We start from the raw sequence: 15751 nt of genomic DNA on the forward strand, positions 1-15751 counted from the left end.
CTGTATGAATGAGGTTCTTAAAACAGATGAAAGTGTTTTGGAAAGATTTCAGGAAAAGTATCGTATCAAGACAAAAGATTACGAGATCAACATGAGTTTTTTTTTCTCCAAATAATGCATTTTATGAGCTGCTCTTTATTTCATCATTGTACATGTTCTAAATACAGGGTCACTGTCTGAACATGGGCAGCCGTTTGTTCGGGCGGTGCTGGCATGCAGGCGACGTGGTGGGCTGTATGATCAACATGGAGGACAAGTCTATGATCTTCACCCTAAACGGAGAGATCCTCATCACCACCAAGGGATCTGAACTCTGCTTTACAGACTTTGAAACCGAAGATGGTGAGAAAGCGTTCAGTGTGCAAATGTAGATACATCATTTTGTGCTAACAGAGCCAGATGCTTAGGGTCAGGGAGTGTGACACTGATAAGGTGATTGTAGAAAGAGTTGTTGGTCACTCATCCTTTAATAAAGTCTTCACAGACAGAGCAGGGAGCAGTAACCCAGAATGACCACACTGGAGATATAAGCGAAAAATAAGTGGCCCCCTGTAACAAAATCACCCTTATTAAATGTGACACTCGTAGATTGGCTTTTTGAAAAAGCTGGATTGATTCCCCTCCCCCCAGTCCTGCTGTGTGTGCACTCTAAGAGCCTTCTTATTCACTCCTTCTCTTAATCTGGTTGTCCTTCAGGCTTCATTCCAGTGTGCAGCCTCGGGCTCGCTCAGGTGGGGCGTATGAATCTGGGGAAAGATGCCAGCACCTTTAAGTACTACACAATGTGCGGCCTCCAGGAAGGGTTCGAACCGTTCGCTGTCAACATGAACCGAGAGGTCACCATGTGGTTCAGCAAGCGTCTGCCTACTTTTGTCAACGTGCCAAAGGACCACAACCACATAGCAGTAAGAACAAAAGCAGAGAAATTATTTGTTGCTAAAAAAAAAATTCTCAAAGTCGGACATTGCTTTGAGGCAAAGATTTTCCTCTGATTTGCAGGTGACCAGGATCGATGGAACTGTCGACAGCCCTCCATGTCTAAAAGTCACCCACAAGTCTTTTGGCACCCAGAACAGTAACGCAGATATGGTGTTCTGTCGTCTAAGCATGCCTGTAGAGTTCCACTCTGTCTTCAAAACAAATCCTGTTGTGGATATGAACGGAGTCCACGAGGAAGATACACTTAAAGTCAAACACAGGTACTCACATCCTCAGAATTATAAATTAAAGCCACATGGACAGCAACTGCTTCCTTATCATAATATCCACCATGTGTATTAGCTGTTCCCATATTGGATAATTGACGTTGAATTTCAGTTTCATTTAGCAATACAAATATATTTTTAATAATGATAATGCAGGTCAAGATGTTCGGTTGTTCAGATGCTTTATTTTGGCTTTGGTCTAAACTCATCCAGTCAAGCTGAAAAATGTATGAACATTTTGTATGTACTTGATCACCTGTTGACCCTATCATGTGTTACCTCATAGATATCCTTTGAGATCTGTCAGACACAGTGAGGAAAGCAGACGAGTGGACTATGGCAGCATCACTATGGTAATAAATAACTGTTTTTTTAAAGTAGCATTTGGGTGCAGCACCTTCAGTATTTGTTAACTTTTGCATGTGTTATTACAGTACTACCACTCGGTAAGGGTCTTTGCTGGTCAAGACCCTGCTGGCGTGTGGGTAGGATGGGTTACCCCCGACTACCATTACTTCAGCAACAACTTCAACCTCAGTAAAAACCGAACAGTCACTGTAACCCTGGGGGACGAGCGAGGACGAGTCCATGAGAGGTGAGTATTTAACCATTTTCATGCAGCGGCCATTTTCCTTTGATGTAATGTTACAAGTTGGAAACTTGAATGCTGCTATAGCCGACTGTCACACTACTAATGTAGGCGTATGGTTATAGGTTTTATAAACTTACATTATCTGACAAAACATTTGTCCTCTTACTGCTTCTGAATTAGTAAGGAAATGTCAAAAATGTCATTTGAGATTGTAAAACTGATTAGCTGCTGTCAAACAGCTAACAAAGCATTTCCTAACATTAGCATTGCCTAATGTTAGCCTTAGCTAGAAGTTAGCTGGAAGCTAACATTGCTCTTTGGTTGTGTAACACAATACAATAAGAGACACATACATTTGTAGTGTTAATAGGAATAATACATTTCTAGTTAACTCATTAGCTTTAAGGTGGTTGAGTGCTAGCTGTTTTGTTCATTTTCATCATTCTCCAGTTGCTTCTCAGTTTCTAATTTTTTAAGAAGCAGTGAAAGGATGATAGTTTGTCTGAGTGGCTTATTTGCACAATTTACAACAGGGTTAGTACATTTATAGAGTGTTAAAACCCTCTCCTTTAATGTGAAAGTTATGCTTTTGAAAGCTAGATGCAGCCTTTATTTCAATCAAAATGTATGTTAAGACAAGATGAATCACTGTATTTCACTCTCTGACAGTGTGAGGAGGAGTAACTGCTACATGGTGTGGGGTGGTGATGTGACAAATGCTGCTCACGCCTCAAGTCGCACCAACGTGGACCTGGAGATCGGCTGTCTGATAGACCTGGCCACTGGCATGCTGACGTTCACTGTCAACGGGAAGGAGATATCCACGTCCTATCAGGTACAGAATTACCTAAGGGTTTAACACAGAAAATCCATCTTCCCTTCTGCATATTTTCCTGAACAGGAGTTGTGACGTCTGAATTGTTGAACGTCAGACTTTCCTCTTTAAAGATTTACTCTGAGAGCTAAATCTGACAGAACCTTTGAAAGGTTATAATCTTCTTATGTTCTCCCTCACTGAAACTCTGTGACGCTTCACCCAGTGCTTAGTCATCCTGCCAGCTGACACCCTCCAATGATCATGCACACACACTATAGGCACACGATAAGCACTGTGGTGGAGTTTCATGATGCATCATTAAGCTGCTTTCCGCAAGTCATGCTTTCTCACTGCTCCTCAAGCTTTGATGTGTACTTCTTTTTTTTCTGCTCCAGGTGGAACCAAACACCAAGCTATTCCCTGCCGTGTTTGTGCAGCCAACAAGCCCTAACCTCTTCCAATTTGAGTTGGCTAAAATAAAGGTAGAGTCCTCTTATTGTCTGGTTACAGCAACCCTGTTCGTAGTATGACGTCTGCAATGCAATAACAATAACATCCTGCAAACGCACACAATAATGGTTAGAGGAAATGCAATTTTTGCCGCTCACAGCATGCTATTTTTCATTTGAATCTTTCCACAGTAGCTTATTTTAAACTTACACTGTGTTCAATGATCCAGCCCTCACACAGGATTATGTAGCAAACCCTCCAGCTACATCTGCAAGGCTAATATTTAAGCATTCTAGTATCATCTGTTCATGCTACTCAAAATGACTGTCTCTTTAAGAGTAGGAAAAGGTGCGTCTTTGACCCTGTAACAAAATGTAAGAGTGTGGAGGCAAAATTGTAATATCCATCTGTGTGTGACCTCTCCAGATCGCCATGCCTTTGTCGTCAGCCATCTTTAAGAGTGAGCATAAGAACCCCGTGCCTCAGTGTCCGCCCCGTCTAGATGTCCAGACCATCAACGCCGTGCTGTGGAGCCGCATGCCGAACACCTTCCTCAAAGTGGAAACAGCCAGAGTCAGCGAGAGGCACGGCTGGATGGTGCAGTGTGTGGAGCCCCTGCAGATGTTGGCTGTGCATATACCTGAGGAGAACAGGTACTTTACATGGCTTTCTGGGCTTATATGATCCATCTATCATCTATTCAGTGGCTCTAAGCTGATTTTAAACACAACACTTTAAGGAAAAACAAGTTAGATTGCTTTCTTGCCTCACAAGAAACACCATCAGGAGGTTATGAGCTTAATTGAAATAGTAAAATGGACTTCACCTACATTGTGTTTGTAATCTTCAGAACACTCAAAGCTCATTATACTATATGTCACATCCAACATTGACACACATTCTGATGACAGAGGCTGCTATGCACAGTGCCAATTCACCAATTATGATCTAACTAACCTCATTCATACCATAGACTACACACACACAATATGACTTCAGTAGAGGTGTCTTGACTAAACACTTTGACCCGTAGATGTAGAAGCTGGGATCGAACCGGCAACCTTTCAATTAGAAGACGATACGCTCTACAACTGTTACGGTTCGGTGTGTAAAACAAGGGAGGTGGACCCAAGTGCAGAAACCAAAAATTATTTATTTAAACAAAAAGGAAAAACTAAAACTATCTATCAAAAAATGTCCAAACTGAGAAAATCCAAAAATTGACAAGCACTGAGAAACACTAGGAAACACTGACACTCTAACATACGACAAACAACACCAGCAACTTACAACAATGAACTGACATGGAAGGGAAGACAAAGGTGAGACTAACAAGACACAGGTGAGGACAATCAGGGCAATCACACTGGGAAACACACAGAGGCAGGAATACAAGAAACACTGAGGACAAACTAAATCATGAAACACACAAGGGAAAAACCAGCAACACTAGGGAACATTAACACACAAGGGAAACAAGCAACACTGGGATAAAACCAAATCATGACAACAACTATGCTACAGCCACCCAGTGTAGTGTAGTAGCGCCCAGAAAAATCTTTAAACTTCATTCATGCATCATTGAAATACTCTAGTCACTTACAAATCATTGCATCTTATAGACTTTTTAAGGAAATGCCAATTCAAATTATTCAATTCTATAAACATGTAAGATATTTCAGCTAATAGTATTGCATATTTATTTAAAAACATATGGGCTTCTTTCCCTGCAACTGTTCCACGTTAACACTGCTTAGTTTTGCAAAAAAAATCTAGGAATTTCTTTCACTTCTCTTTACCTCTTCATATGTCTATCTAAAATCATATTCCTACACTCTAAAAAACAAATACAAGCACAACCTGTCTTTTTTACACGTTATACATCCTGCATGGTTTTTAAGCATCTAGAGTGGAATTTGCTAAACCTCTCTCACGTCTCCTTCCCTAGGTGTGTCGACATCATGGAGCTGTCCGAGCAGGAGGACATGAAGAAGTTCCACTACCACACCCTGAAGCTCTACTGCGCCCTCTGCGCTCTGGGAAACACCCGCGTAGCCCATGCCCTCTGCAGCCACCTCGACCAATCGCAGCTGCTATACACCATCGACAATCAGTACCTATCTGGGATGTTACGCGAGGGCTTCTACAGCGTCCTGATCAGCACTCACCTGGAGACGGCCAAAGAGGCGCGGCTCATGATGAAAGATGAGTTCATCATCCCTGTCACGCCTGAGACGCGATCCATTCGGCTTTTTTCGGACGCTTCCAAGAAGCACCTCCCGCCAGGGGTGGGGCTAAGTACCTCCCTCAAACCCCGCCTCAACTTTGCCCCACCCTGTTTCATCAGCACCAAACAGGAACAGCATCTCTATAGTCCGCAAATCCCACTAGACGCTCTGAAGGAGAAAGCGATCATAATGTTGACGGAGGCCGTTCAGGGTGGGGGGCACCATATCCGAGACCCTGTAGGAGGAGGTGTGGAGTACCAGTTTGTGCCAATCCTGAAACTCATCAGCACTTTGCTGACTATGGGCGTGTTGGGCAGTGAGGACGTCCATAAAATCTTGCTGCTGATTGACCCAAATGTTTTCAGAGAGACACGTGAGGTGGGGCCCACAGGGGCCACGGACAAAGAAGGACTCACAGGGGCGGAGGAGAAGGCAGTGGAGGCTGGAGAGGAGGAAGCAGCCAAAGAGGCAAAACAACCAATGAAAGGGCTGCTAGAGAAGAGGCTACCTGAGCCTGTTAAAAGACAGGTAACTGTGAGCACTTACAGTATGTACCGACTGGATCCATCTGTGTGTAAACCACAGAAGGTGAATGTAGAATCAATGAACATTTCTCAACTGATCTGATGCTAAAGACCTTTTCAGAAATCAGTCACATATAAAATGGTTGCGTCACATATTAAACGCCTGATCGCCTTTTTAAAATGTCTCTATAATGAGCCGGACATCGTGAAGCCATACGGCTGCTAGTCTCATCACTGAGATTTTAAAGTATCTGTCTTTTGATTCTTTCCCCCGTCTGCTCCCCAGATGTGCGAGCTGCTTCACTATTTCTGCGACTGTGAGCTGAAGCACCGTATCGAGGCCATAGTGTCCTTCTCCGACAACTTCGTCTCCAAGCTGCAGTACAACCAGAAGTTCCGTTACAACGAGCTAATGCTGGCCCTCAACATGTCTGCTGCTGTCACCGCAAAGAAGACCAAAGAGTTCAGATCGCCCCCTCAAGAACAGGTGAGACGAGGCTGCAGTCACTGCAGGGCTGCTGGGAAGGATATCAGAAAGGTCAGAAACATTGTGTATCCTGATGAGCTCGTTGATTGTTGTGCCAGCCACTGAAATCTACCATTGTGTACCTATTTCCAGTACCTTACCCAGTCATGGTATAAGCATTTTCTCAAAACCTTGTTTACACTTTTCAGCGCTCATTAATATATTGACCTTTAACACCCTAAAAAAATGCTATCGTTACTGTCACTACATTTATTGAAATACTGTTCTGTACCGCATCATATGTAAACATTTAAATCAAGCAACAAATGTATGAGTCATCTAAAAGTACTTTTTTATTTTGTTTAGGAAATACCGTATTGGTCCAAACATAAGACGAGAGAGCCCAGCCCAGACACAAATACTTTAAGAAGTGCAAAGGAAAACAACTTTATTTGTAAATAATGATAATAAAAAAAATACTGAAAAAATAGCTAGGTTGGTGATTTACACAAATAACATTTTCCAAAATCATTTTTATTCAGTTGTCACATATGAGCATTTAGCACAGAATGGCTGTACATCTGGACAGCATTGATGGGGGGGGGGGGGGGGCGTCATCCATTGAAAATATGTCAAGAAATACATAAAGACATGATGCTTCTTATATAAGGTAAGGTTATACATCAAGTTAATTGTGCTTTAAACTCTAACTTAATTTTAATGCCTCTCAAATTACCTTAATTTGCTATCCTTCCTTCCCTGCAGTTCTCATATCCACACACATGCACGTCTCCTCTCTTTAATAGGCTAAACACATAAACACTGCAGCGTGGCAGTTTCACTCAATATTCTGTTGCACAATATTCCTTGCATTTTAACGAGAGACTTAACAGCGGGCGTCTTTCTCTCTCTGACTGCCTAGACCAGCACAGCATGTGTCTGCATGGTAGAGAGCGAGTGCTGATCGTCCACTAGTTAATCGATCTTAGATGCTGCATTGATAATCATTATCTTCATATTGGTATCATAACTGCGCCTCAGTTGTCAGTTAACTTGACCTATAGCATGCTTTGCTCCAACGGATCCCCGTGTCTCTCCCTGGTAAAGCAGCTGTGAGTGACGGCTGGCCTCATTCTTGATCGGTATACACAGACACACATACTTTACAGTTAAGTGGTGCAGTTGTGAAATTGTAGTGACATAGACCCTGAATATAATACAATCTCACTTTTCTTTAGGTGTATTTCAAGGAAAAAAAACCTGTCTTTTATTCAGGCCAATACAGTAAATAAAAGAGGAAATCAAGCTTTGAACATATTTTAATTTAGGTAACATACACAAATGGATCTTGAAATTGGCTTTCTTGTTAAAAAAAATTGTAAACTCATTACTGTTTTCACACTTGAAAGCCCTTCACGTTCAAACAGGTGATTTCCCTTGTTTTGGAGGATTACAAGTACTCAGGTTGGGGGGGGGGTTAATGTTTGTGAAGATGGAGAATAGGTATTATTTTACGTTTTTGAAGATTAGCTACAGACAAAGCACCATTTGAAAACCAGTTAAAATAAAACTCCCCACAGGTTTAATATTGATTTGACACAGATTGTTGTGGGTCACATTGAAATACCTTTTTTCACTCACTTACATCGCAGCTGTGACATCTTAACCCGGCAGCTTCACAACATCTCACACCTCCGTTCATGCAACTCTGAGTAACTCTCATATGTCTTGCATGTGACCTCGCTGATTCTCATGTTACTTAAAATAAAATGCAAATCATCCATGGTGGAAAATGCCAGGAAGCGAATCTATTAGCAGTGATGAATCACAAAATATATTACATGTGACCACACAGAGAGCCTTCAGGCTCAATGCTTCAAATGATGCATGTAACTAGATCATTCATTGGGAGATGTTATATAACTTCAGTCATTTCCCACATACATGGCCAGTTTCTCTCCTCAGCCTCAGGTTCCCTTTTTTAAGCTTCTGTGTTGCTGAATTTTCCTGGTTTTGGTTTCAGAGTGAACGAGAGCATGTCCTTATCCCGGAAAGCACTCGTTCTGTCTGAATGTGAGTTGTTCAAAGCTTCAAGGCCGAGTCATCCTTCTTGTCTTTGGTGTCATTGCTCCAGTGAGAGTGCACGCTCAACCACACACACATACAGTGTCCCTTAAGGGTCACAGCAGGAGATGGAGTTCAGCGCTTCACTGCTACTTTAATGACTTGTCAGAACGTCTTTCAGCCTGTGAGCACTGAGGCAGAATTAAGCTGTTTTTTTTACTCCAATAATCCTGCAATTGGATCACATCAAGCTGAGATCGCTATTAAACTAAAGATGGACGTAATTACCAGGAACAGGTTTAGTGTCTGATTTCAAATGTTTTATTTCATTTTAGATCAACATGCTGCTGACATTCAGTACAGGCGAGGACTGTCCGTGTCCCACAGCCATCCAGGAGGAACTGTACGACTTCCACACCCAGCTGCAGCTCCACTGTGGTGAGATGAAGGAACTACATCTTAATAATGAACATGCATAATCATATCAAACTTGATCCAATTATCTTATAGTGCTGAATGTGCAGTATGTAACGGATATTGTGGCAGATATCAAATGGCAAATATAGAGAAAATTAAATATTTATTAATTTTGTCTTTTCAAACCGTTCTGTAAACATCGCTAACAGTAATTGCTCTGAATGGTGTCTTTCTTTCCCCCTTTTCTGCACAGCAGTTACAGTTCACTGCCTCTCAGATTGCTCTGACATCTTGATGCTATGATAAATAATTGAATCGCCCAATTGTCTGAGGTACAACAGATCTAATGGCAGTTTCAGCCGCGCCACAAAGCCCCGACCTGTCATGGCCCCCCCGCCACACAGAGAGCAGTAACACGCAGCTTTAAATTGCAAAGGAATTGCGGATAGTGTACCCTTCCACACTGCACACTTTATATACATGACGTGACTGCTAACCCCACAGGGAGCCCCGCTCAGCAGAGGTATGGCTTTAATAAGCTTTGATATCAATGTTTATATAGTATGTCTATCTGTTTTTGTACTGTATAGGAATCCCTATGGAGGAAGACGAGGACGAGCAAGCTACATCCATCAGAGGGCGCCTCTTAATGCTAGTGAACAAGATCAAAGGCCAGGCTCACAAGGCAGAGGAGCCCACAGAGAAGGAGCAAGCTGCACCATGTGAGAAAGTCACTGTTTATTATAATTCAACTTATTATTCTTATCATATCTACGAGTAGTGAACGGGCTTATAAATCCTGGGTCTGGGACAGCTCATATTTAGATGCTATTTTCTGATTGACACGAGGATGTAGATGAAACTTACATTATCACGTTTAATTTCAAATCTATCCATTAGTTAGTTTTGCTCGCTTCAATTGAGTTCAATGTTCCCTTATTTAATTAGCTGTTTAAGTGGCTGTTCTATGATGTCAGCTCACATAACTAAGGCTTGTTGATCTATTTCTGTGTTTGGTCAACGGCTTTCCTTGCCACTTTAAGCAGCCAGATCTTATCATCATCATCATGTGGAAGTTTTCATTTAATTGTGCAGAAAAACAACAACAATGTAAGAACACCTGTAAAATGTTGTTGAACTTAGTTGAACTCTGCACAAACAGCCACCATGAGTGAGACAACAGGAGCTGTGCTCTCCAAAGCCAGGTTCAGGAAAGCCTGTCTGTCTGTCCTGTCACTCGAAATGACGACTGAGCAGTTTGATTCCTGAAAACTGAGCTATCATCATTCCAGAGATATAAACCTTCATCAAAGGAAAGATGGTAATGGTCATAATGGATTATGTCTTACACAGTACATGAAGATATCTAGTGTAATTGTTAACTGACAGTATTTAACGTTTATTTTGTTCTACATGCCAACGTTAATTTTTGGGCCTTTATTGGATAGGACAGCTGAAGAGAGACATGAAATGTTAGGAGGAGAGAGTGGGGATGACATGCAGCAAAGGCCGAAGGTGGGATCTTAACCCACAGCCGCTTGGACGAGGATTTTAGACTCAGTGAATGGGGTCGTGACATAAACCGCTTGGTTAATCGGCGCTCCAACGCTGAAGTTTCAACAGTTATTTTCACTTATTTTGAAAAACAGAAGAATGCTAAGAAAAATCAACTGCACATTTACAGGAATTTATTACAGTGTAGGTTCATTTTAAGAAAAACTGTTTATCCAATATGCCCTTGTTACCATAGCAACATACTGACAACACAAGAGCAGTTAAAACTCTGTCAGAGATTTAGGCCCAACTCTTTTTTTCTTTATAAGGTTCTACCTCGAGGTCAAAATGTCTAAACTTCCAAAATAATCGCCCTTTAGCAATACGTTAAGTTTCTTTCTATACGCCTTGTACAACATTTAATACTTTGCATGAAGTAGCAAATGTTGCTTTTGCACGTTATCTCTTTATGTATTACTACATTCTGCTTGTTTACGGTCTCTTCACCTCGTTTTGTACAAGCTCTCTATTCGTGTTTCTCTCTTAAAGAGATAATTAGAAAACAGGCGGCCCCGCTTTTGCACCTCTAGCATCCTCAGGCTCGCGTCTATTTGTCTGCTCATGTCATGTGGACTGTGTCACCGGGTGGCAGTCATTTCCATTTCAATTTCTTTTCAATTCTATTATGGTAATATATGGAGCCGGGTGGCGGAGAGGCTCTAGAGTGGAGAGCGTCTTCCGTCAGCCGCTATGGGAGATGAGGAAAAAAAGAGACGAGAGAAAAAAAAAAATGGTTATAAAACCAAACTGATTAAACTCATAGACACATACCTGCACAGCACAAAATGATGAGCACACACAAACAAAACTAAAACCATTGCATTCACAGCAATCACTGACTGGGGTGTAACAATAGTGTAAATCAATCAATCAATCAGTCAATTTTTATTTGTATAGCGTCAACTCATAACAAGTGTTATCTCGAGACACTTTACAAGAAGCAGGTAAAATACCTTACTCTTTGTCTGTTAACATTACAAAAGAGCAGGTAAAAGACCTTACTCATTGTTATGTTACAAAAAGCAGGTAAAAGACCTTACTTATTGCTATGTTACAAAGATCCGGCCTATCCATCATGAGCACTTTAGCAAAGCAGCAAAAGTTACAGTGGTAAGAAAAAACTGCCTTATTAAAAGGCAGAAATCTTCGGCCGGATCCCCGGCTCATGACGAAACAGTCTTCACAGGCCTAGACTGCGCCGGGCTTGGAAAGGGATAGGGGGAGAGATGGGATAAGATGCAGGAAGAGGGATAGAGAGCAAGGGGGTGGGGGGAGGTAGACCGTCCTAAATGAAGAACAAGTTGTGTCTTTTTTCATTCTCTTGTAACATTCTGTGTAAGAGAACGCCAATCAAGCTGCGGATTGCAAGTTATTACTTTACTGGTTTAAAATATATTTTCTTGGTTCTGTTTGCTTTCAGTTTAGGCGGCAGTGTGTTATGTGACTCTGCGTCTCACTGTTTGATGTTTTCAGTTTTCTTTCTAAGCGTACGTCTCCATATATGGCTGCAATTTTTCACTTACTGTAGGTATGATTGAAAATGTTCCTCTTCTGGCAATAACACAATACTCATATGTCTTCCTTCATCAGTATTCTATTCCTTTTGATCAATCTCAGTAGCAACACTGGCAGCAAAACCGTGGTCTAATCCCCCATGGACAGAACTGGGCTGAAATATTTGTCGGGGAATGCAGGTGCAGAAAGGCAATCCTCCTGCTGGGATTCGTTGTGACCCTGATGTGGAGCATATAAGACACCACAGGAGCGAGGCTGGATGAAAAAAGAGGAGTATGTATTATATAGTGCTCTGGGTGGTGGCGGTGGTGGTGGTGGTGCCACTGGTCCCTGCAGGGTGATGTGTGAATGCTGATTGATTAGAAGGCTGGTTGGTGGTGGCAGCTGCAGTTCAGGGGAGCATCACATTGACTTCTGAAACAGCTGCAAGTGTTGGAAAGCAAGGGGAACGAGTTGAACGATAGAATCTAAACCGCCAAATTCTTTTATCTGCTAAAAAATATTTCTGTTTCTATAAAGACCTTGGTGCTAGTGCTTTTGGGAGCCATAGTTGTTTGTCTTTTTTTCCAGAGGAAGGGTGTTTTCCTTTCTATGACTTTGGCATAGCAGTTTAAAATTCAGCCTCAGTGTTTCACATTCAACAACAACAAACACGTATAATCTTAGATGTCGTTCACCATTTAGGATGTACATGCTAGCATGCTAACTAATGCTAATTAGCACTTAACACAACGTACAGCTGAGAAGCAAATATTTGGTCATAACCAGAAGTATTGGACATATAAAAATGATAAAACAGATGGATCAGCTCGATATAGAGTTTACTGTTTACTGATAGTAAGGGAGAAATTAAATCGTGTAAAAAATGTCGTGGAAGAGCATGAAAAGAGAAACTTCAGTTTGGACCAAAGTTGTGGCCTGACATTCCTATCCTTATATTAAAGCCATTATGTGTGAGTTTACTTGCTTGTGTTAGTTTTGGCTCAGTATCTGTTGCAGAGTTGAAAAGAGGAGGGTTTTCAAGGATGCAGGAGAGTCACTTGAGGGTCAATGGCATGATGTATCCTGCACCATTACTCCAGCTGTAATTTCTTCCCCCATCATCCCTCTCTCAGTGAAACGCTGGAGATGCTAAAAGGCCTGTGTCTCAGTTATTATTTCACAGGAAGAAGTAAAAGGAAGGGAGGAAAGAATCCTCTTCTCCTGTGATGAATCATTTATCCACCAGCAGCATTTCATGCTCAGAGGTGATGAAATATGTGTGAGACAGCAGAGTGGGAACTGTCATATTAGAATAATTCAGCTCCCAGTCAATGAAGCTGTGGACCGGTCAGATTTGAGGGGGGGGGGGGGGGATAGCGCGGGGGAGAGCATTGGAAGGGTGTGTTCAAGAGTGGAACTGACAGAAAGGGAACAAAGAAGTGTGTTTGATAGTGTGACAGAATGAGAGTCAGGTGAAGCCTCTTGGCTGAGAGGAAGAAGTGTTGTTTCTCATTTTGGAACAAGCTGACACTCGTGCCCTTTCTCCGACGCCCACGCAACTCTGCACGAGGGAAAGATCGGTTACGGTTGACTGTGACACTCTGCTGCCTCCCTTCCACCTCTCACACAAAAAAAAAATGCTGCATGGATTGACAGCCTGGTGTCATATAGTCTTTGGAAAACCAACAGATCCAATCGCTGAACAGACACGAGGGTCTTAAAAATGCAATCAGCTAATTGCAATTCTTGTAAGGAAATCAATTGCACATAAATGGCTCCATCTTTTATGCTTCTGAGTTGTTTAATTGATGTCTTTCTCTCCTTTGTGCATTCAGACCCCAAAGAACAGACTCACAAATAACTCACATCCTATTGATCCAGATTTAATGAAGCCTTCAGGGTACCCTTCCCACGAGCTGTCCAAACAAATGTCTCAAATCAAACCACAGAAGAAGAATACTGTACAGAACAGTTAATACTGTGTCCACTCCCCTTCACTAATTTGTTACATAACAGGACTTTCTTTTCTGATCTGCTGAAAATATGTGTCTTTTATGAATGAACCTGCATGCTGTGTTTTCTCTTACATAGAGAAGAACTCTTTGTTGAATCACAGCTTTTTACCTCTGTAATAGCTTGGGCGTGTTAAGGTGGTGGAAAGCATAAAAGCATTAAACCAACTGAAGAGTTTGAAGGAGCTGTCTGTCTTTTTTGTGTGCCCAAGGTTCTGTTTGCATCACTGAGCCACTTAGAAATCAGAAATGCTCAGAAAGACTCAGAAATGCATCTTTTGAACTGAAGAAAAATTAAAGCACCCAGTCAACTGTTGTCCCATTTTAACATCAATCTAATAGACATGTCTGTGTGTGTGTGTGTGTGTGTGTGTGTGTGTGTGTGTGTGTGTGAGGTGTGAGGTGTGAGGTGTGAGGTGTGTATGTATGTTCAGGGGCGTCGCCAGGAACTCTGGGCCCCATGAAAAGATCTCACATAGGGCCCCTACCATGGCCCAAACTAAACCCAGAGCATTTCTACAATTTCTACACTTTAATTCTTCTTACACTGCATTATAATTTGTCTCACCTGACGTTCAAAATGTTGTTTTTTGGGCAGAAGTAGCGGTCTCAGTTTTAATGCTAGCGCGACAACATTGATATCATATGAACTACGCTGAATCTGTTGATATCAAATATGTTACTGTAGCTCGCTGGGAAAGACTCTAAATATAGCTCCAAAGTGGACTCTTTTTAACCACGATGTAATATTTTTTATAAAATAAGGTCGTATGAAATCGTATCTATGAAGGGGATTAATAAGATATATTTATACATAAAACACAGATATGATCCAAACGATATTCTTGGCTGAATTCCTCTAACGACTGGTTTAATCTGCAGCCTGCCACATCTCTCACTCTTGACTCGACTGACCGCTGAAAGATCAATCCAGTCGAGAGGTGGTGGGAGGACTAAACCATTCTGCGCATTCAGAAGGGGGGGAGAGGGCCTTTTAGAGAGACTTCACATTTTTTCCAGAAAGAAATTCTGCATGTTTGTTTGTTTATTCAGACAATTATCTTATTGCGTTGATAACTTATAAGAGAAAAAAAGCGAAATAAGAAATACATTTTTATTTCAGGCCCATGAAGTGGGGAGGGGGGCCCATGAAGGGCCCATGAAGGGCCCCCCTCCCCACTAGGGGAGGGGGGCCCTTCATGATATGGTGGGGAAAGAGAATGGGAAGTGTTATGGGTGAAAGGAGCCACAGGTCAGATTCGAACCTGGGCCGCTCGCTTTGAGGATGCTGCCCTCTGTACGTGGGGAGTGCGCACTAACCACTAGGCTACAGGCGCCCCAAAGCCCAACATTTTTACACTAAAACCCATCTTTATTATTTGTGTTTCTGTGATAGAGAAGGTTCTGTGGTACCTTCCCTACTTCGTACATGTGCAGATGAACCATGCACGCTGGCTCAACACTTTTACAAGCAACATTAGGAATTCTAATAAATGTGTTATTGAAGAAAGGTCAGATCTCACATTGAGACCTAATTTAATATTACAATCTGTAATAATAATGTACCCTGTTCAAACATCAAAATCAATACAACATAAAAGCTGATGTGTTCATTTCCAGGGTTAAAGCACAGATGTTGTATTAAACAGAAAGTGTGTGACAATTTGCAGTTCGAGAAGTTTTCCTTTGTTTTATTTTTGAATTAGTGTTTAGTAGTATTTAGTTTCAGTCACTTTTTGGTAAAAAAAAAATTGAAGACAAGCTCAGATATAACTTTTTTAATTCCAAAAAAAATTGAGAGTCGGGTTGTTTAAATGAGAATAAAAATGAAGAGCACCAACAGATCATCAAGTATAAGAGTGATATAAAATATAAAGTGTATAAGGGTTCAACTTAAAGTGATTAATAGAATATTTAGTAAGTAA

General features: G+C 41.6%; 1 protein-coding gene across 1 annotated transcript in view; it reads left to right on the plus strand.

Annotated features, from left to right (window-relative positions):
• LOC132993077 (ryanodine receptor 3-like) overlaps window positions 1–15751 on the plus strand; it is a 110070-nt gene that overhangs the window by 55120 nt on the left and 39199 nt on the right. The window contains exons 30-41 of the mRNA XM_061062727.1: window positions 168–342; window positions 697–905; window positions 1000–1199; window positions 1492–1558; window positions 1640–1800; window positions 2467–2632; window positions 3010–3096; window positions 3491–3717; window positions 5013–5820; window positions 6103–6303; window positions 8682–8784; window positions 9354–9485. Coding sequence (XP_060918710.1) covers window positions 168–342; window positions 697–905; window positions 1000–1199; window positions 1492–1558; window positions 1640–1800; window positions 2467–2632; window positions 3010–3096; window positions 3491–3717; window positions 5013–5820; window positions 6103–6303; window positions 8682–8784; window positions 9354–9485 — 2536 coding nt within the window. The remainder of the gene's footprint in view (window positions 1–167; window positions 343–696; window positions 906–999; window positions 1200–1491; window positions 1559–1639; window positions 1801–2466; window positions 2633–3009; window positions 3097–3490; window positions 3718–5012; window positions 5821–6102; window positions 6304–8681; window positions 8785–9353; window positions 9486–15751) is intronic.

Source organism: Labrus mixtus, chromosome 18, assembly GCF_963584025.1.
Source record: "Labrus mixtus chromosome 18, fLabMix1.1, whole genome shotgun sequence".
Taxonomy (NCBI): domain Eukaryota; kingdom Metazoa; phylum Chordata; class Actinopteri; order Labriformes; family Labridae; genus Labrus; species Labrus mixtus.